This window comes from Helianthus annuus, chromosome 16 (assembly GCF_002127325.2).
Source record: "Helianthus annuus cultivar XRQ/B chromosome 16, HanXRQr2.0-SUNRISE, whole genome shotgun sequence".
NCBI lineage: Eukaryota > Viridiplantae > Streptophyta > Magnoliopsida > Asterales > Asteraceae > Helianthus > Helianthus annuus.
The window spans coordinates 5,086,095-5,090,231 of NC_035448.2; the positions used below are offsets into that span (position 1 = coordinate 5,086,095).

Genomic DNA, 4,137 nt, shown 5'->3' on the forward strand with positions numbered 1-4,137 from the left:
AATGGGAGTGATAGAATTCCATCACTAGTGATTCCACCCCTCCTACATTTCTATCACTAGTGATAGAAATTTGGTTGATGACATTACATGATTTTATTGGACAGTGAGAGTGATATAATCTATCACTAGTGAACCACCCCTCCTCCCCTAAGTTATAAGTTATAAATATGTTGTAATCAAGTTGTATCAGATCGTCTTTATGTTAAATTTTTGTACCAACCCATTTATTAATTGTTAATCCATAAACAAACTTTAAATCTCTAATTAAACATGTTATAAACTAAACCAAAACTTACAAAACTTGATTATTTTAATAAGACTTTTGTGTGTTAAGAATTAACATCTCAATTTTTTCCAATCCAGACCAATTTTAATGTTTAACTCAACAAATCTATATATTAATCACAACATACATTATATAAACGATGAGTTTTTTTTTCTTTTTTTTTTTTAACTCATCCCAATTACAAGTTTATAACTGTAATTAACTATATGAGTTTTTTTTAACCCGATCCCCCCCCCCCCCCCGCGCGAACTTTTCACTCAGTAGTACCCGGTATATAGTTTTCGTATAAAATTTTTTAGATATATACGTTTTTGACCCCCGGTTTAATAATTCTTTTAGGTATATATACGTTTTCGACCCATCGATCGAAAATCAAGCTTCGCCAAATCCGTCATCACATGGTTAATGACTTTATGTGCTGGGATTATAGAAGAATGAGGAAACAATAGTACACAACTTCACATCAAATATACAAAATGCGACAAAGAAACAAGATGATAGTAGTCATAATACAAAAAACAGTACCATTAACATACGTACTTAACTGCATTGCATTAATATAACGTACAAACAGTTTTTCCTCTTTTTTTCTTCAAAGTACCACCAAGATTCAAATCAACTTCTACATCATTATTAGTTATAGTACTAGGGTAATTCATCTTCATCATCGGACCAAAATTACTAAATAGTTGACCCACCGAAGTCACCACGTGACACTTCTTGTTATTATTACTGTTACTGTTACTATTACTGTTATTATTGCTACCACCGCTAGCGTCAGACTTCCTCTTTTTCCCTTCATTGGATGACGAGGAGGACGTTGCTGGCGATGTAGCGGTGGTAGACAATGGGAACACTGATGGTATCTCAAAGTTGGTCCTGGCTTTTGACCCTCGTAATCGCCTAGCCGCAGCGTCGTACGCACGCGCGGCTTCCTCCGCAGTATCAAACGTCCCTAGCCAGTGCCTGCACCGCCCTATCCTATCGCGTATCTCCGCCGACCACCTCCCCCACGGCCTCTTTCTCACCCCTCTATAACTCTTCACCGGTTCTTTCTTGACATCCACAGGCTGATCAGCTGCTTCAGTGGTAGCTGTTGTTGTTGTTGTTACGGATTTTCCGAACAACACATGTTCTCCGACAACTGCTGCAATGCCTTCAAGAACATGAGGGTGATTGTGTTGTGTGAAAATATTGGTTTCATGTGAAGGGTTTTGTTCAACATGTTGTGTTGGAAGTGATGGGAAGTGTAGGTCAAATGAATTAGGGTTTGTAGGCAAAAATGGAAGGGTTTGGAAGAGGGTGTTCATGGTTTTGAAGGTGTGTGTTATGTATGTATGATCAGTACTGTAACTTGGAGTTGGATGCATGGGGAGTGATGAATAATCTTGGAGTCACTATTTATACTCGCTTTTAACCCGACCCGTTTTTCAAGATGAATGAAATATATAATATTCTATTGTCCATAGAAAGAAAGTGTACGTATACACATAATAATATATTAAGTGATAACCGGCAATTAGTGCTTCTCGTAAATCTTAATACCAGAGTACGTATAGAGGACTTACTTTTTTTTTTAACAGCAAATTTGGATCACTGACGGACCACTGAAGTATCATCGTGCTATCAGTGGAACCACCCGATCATATACATCTCCACTAGACATAATGTATATACACCAATCCAGGAGGAAACCCATGGGAAAAACCCCCATTGTGGGAATCGAACCCAAGATCTATTGGTCCCAAAGTCTTATCTCATCACCAAGATGCCACTAGGCTAAAAAGCCATGGACTAGAGTTGTACGTTACTAAGATTAAGATTCCCATTTGGACAAATATATAGATTTAGAAGTAGGGTTAATTAATTGTAAAAATGAGTATTTTTAACGTTTAATGTAAAGAGTGAAGGAGCGAATTTTTGTTTTTTTTTTCTAATTTTTCCCTACTTATGATATTTTAATCTAATAATAAAAAACATGATTTTACACTAATAGAGTAATTATGTAATTTTATAGAGTAATTACTCTACTACTATAAAATCACGATTTTTTCAACATTTTTCAATTAAACATCACTCTTACGTAGTAGGGAATTTTTTTTCTTCACTTCTTACGTTAAGGATAGTATATTAAGAACCATTTATATTTGATCTTTACACTTTAGAAGTAGTGTTAGAGAACATACAGTTAGCCGGTCTAAAAAAACCTCTTTAATTGACTCTATTATGAAACTTTATTGTCGTTAACGACGATGATAAATGCGGTACGCGACCAACACTCGATCGTGCTTTTCACTGTTCAAGAAATGTTTTTAACTTTTTTTTAAACGGCTAAACCTTTTTCCTCCTTAAATACTATACTAAATTACATCTACCAAAAATTGAACCTTGGTCTTTAACTTCATTAGGGGTAATTAACCGATAAAAAACTAACCGATATTCATGGCATATATCGTATACCGGTACCCATATTTGGCGAAATTAAGTACCGGTATTTTCGGTATCGAGAAATTCGATGCTGGTACCGGTACCGAGCTCATCCCTAGTTCGGAGATTAGTGAATCAATGCTGAATAGGGAAGTCGCTAAAGTATTTTTAAATGTGTTACTAATCACAAGATCAGTTGCTTCTTGATGCCTTGATGAACCACTAATGCGTGTGGTAATTAACATGTTTGATTTTATGAAGTTTTAACCCATTATGTATTCCACCACCATAATACAACTTGCGTCAAAACCAAAAGTATAAAAAAATATATATTGTAGAATCTAAAATATAAAAGATAGTTTTAACATAAAGTATTGCCATTCCCTGCTAAAGTTATTATAATATTAGCGATGTTGATATGCACACATAATTTAGAATTTTTGAACTTATATAAACCAATATAAAATTCTAATAATATTATGAAAATTTTGAATGGATATATGCAACTGTAGAATTACAAGTCATCTTAAATGATTTTGAAATCAGGTTTCCGATCGTGAAAATCTCAATTAGTAAATGTAACCATATAGATAAATATTTTTTTGTATCTACATGAATTAATTGAGAAGTAAGGTGAGAGGGGTTGGGTAGGTGAAGTAGATTATTTGGACCATGCTTGCATACTGTTTATAACCGATGGTTAATAATGTGGAAGGGGTTGTTTGATTTACGAGGTTCAGATGGGTCACAGTTGTTCCTGCTGGTGCATGCCATTGTACCTCGTACGTACGTATGGCCAGGGGGACGTGTTGTAATATTAAGGTCTACAAATCTCTTGTTAAACAGTGATTACATTTGTTTGATTTGATATTTATGATCTTTTGTGGTGTTGTAAAAGCCTTATTTTCCTTTCTTTTCTCACATGACATCACTTCTACGTACTTTTCCATCTTTATTTTATTTTTTTTTTCTTTCAATTATATTTTGACAAAATCCCAACTTTGTTTAGATATATAGTGAACTAGGTTATAACCCGTGTATTACACGGGGTTGAATGAATAAATTTTATATACTAAATAATAAAACAATATATCTTTAAAAACCTCATTTATTGTATGGATTGAATAAATATAATTTTATATATTAAATAATAAAAAATTATATCTATAAGAATCATATTGTACGGGTTGAATAAATGTAATTTTTTATATCAAATAAAAAAGTTATATCTTTAAAACCACGTATATTACACGAGTTAAAATGTAATATTGTTTACCAAATAATAAAATAATACACATTTAAAAAACCTCATTTATTACACGGGTTGAATAAATGTAATTTTATATACCAAATAATAAAAAAATTACATCTTTAAAAATATGCGCATTACACGGTTTGAACAAAATGTAATTTTCTGTACTAAA

At 33.1% G+C, this 4,137-nt stretch overlaps 1 protein-coding gene across 1 annotated transcript; it reads right to left on the minus strand.

Annotated features, from left to right (window-relative positions):
- Window positions 1-816: 816 nt before the first annotated feature.
- Window positions 817-1,698, minus strand: LOC110918368 (ethylene-responsive transcription factor ERF084). Its single transcript, XM_022162703.2, has one exon. It carries the CDS (start codon window positions 1,654-1,656, stop codon window positions 841-843), a length of 816 nt encoding a protein of 271 aa, XP_022018395.1. The 5' UTR covers window positions 1,657-1,698; the 3' UTR covers window positions 817-840.
- Window positions 1,699-4,137: the final 2,439 nt, after the last annotated feature.

What these genes read in the sequence shown, in the direction of transcription:
- LOC110918368 (XM_022162703.2), bottom strand. Translation starts at nt 1,656, where the DNA reads ATGCATCCAACTCCAAGTTACAGTACTGATCATACATACATAACACAC.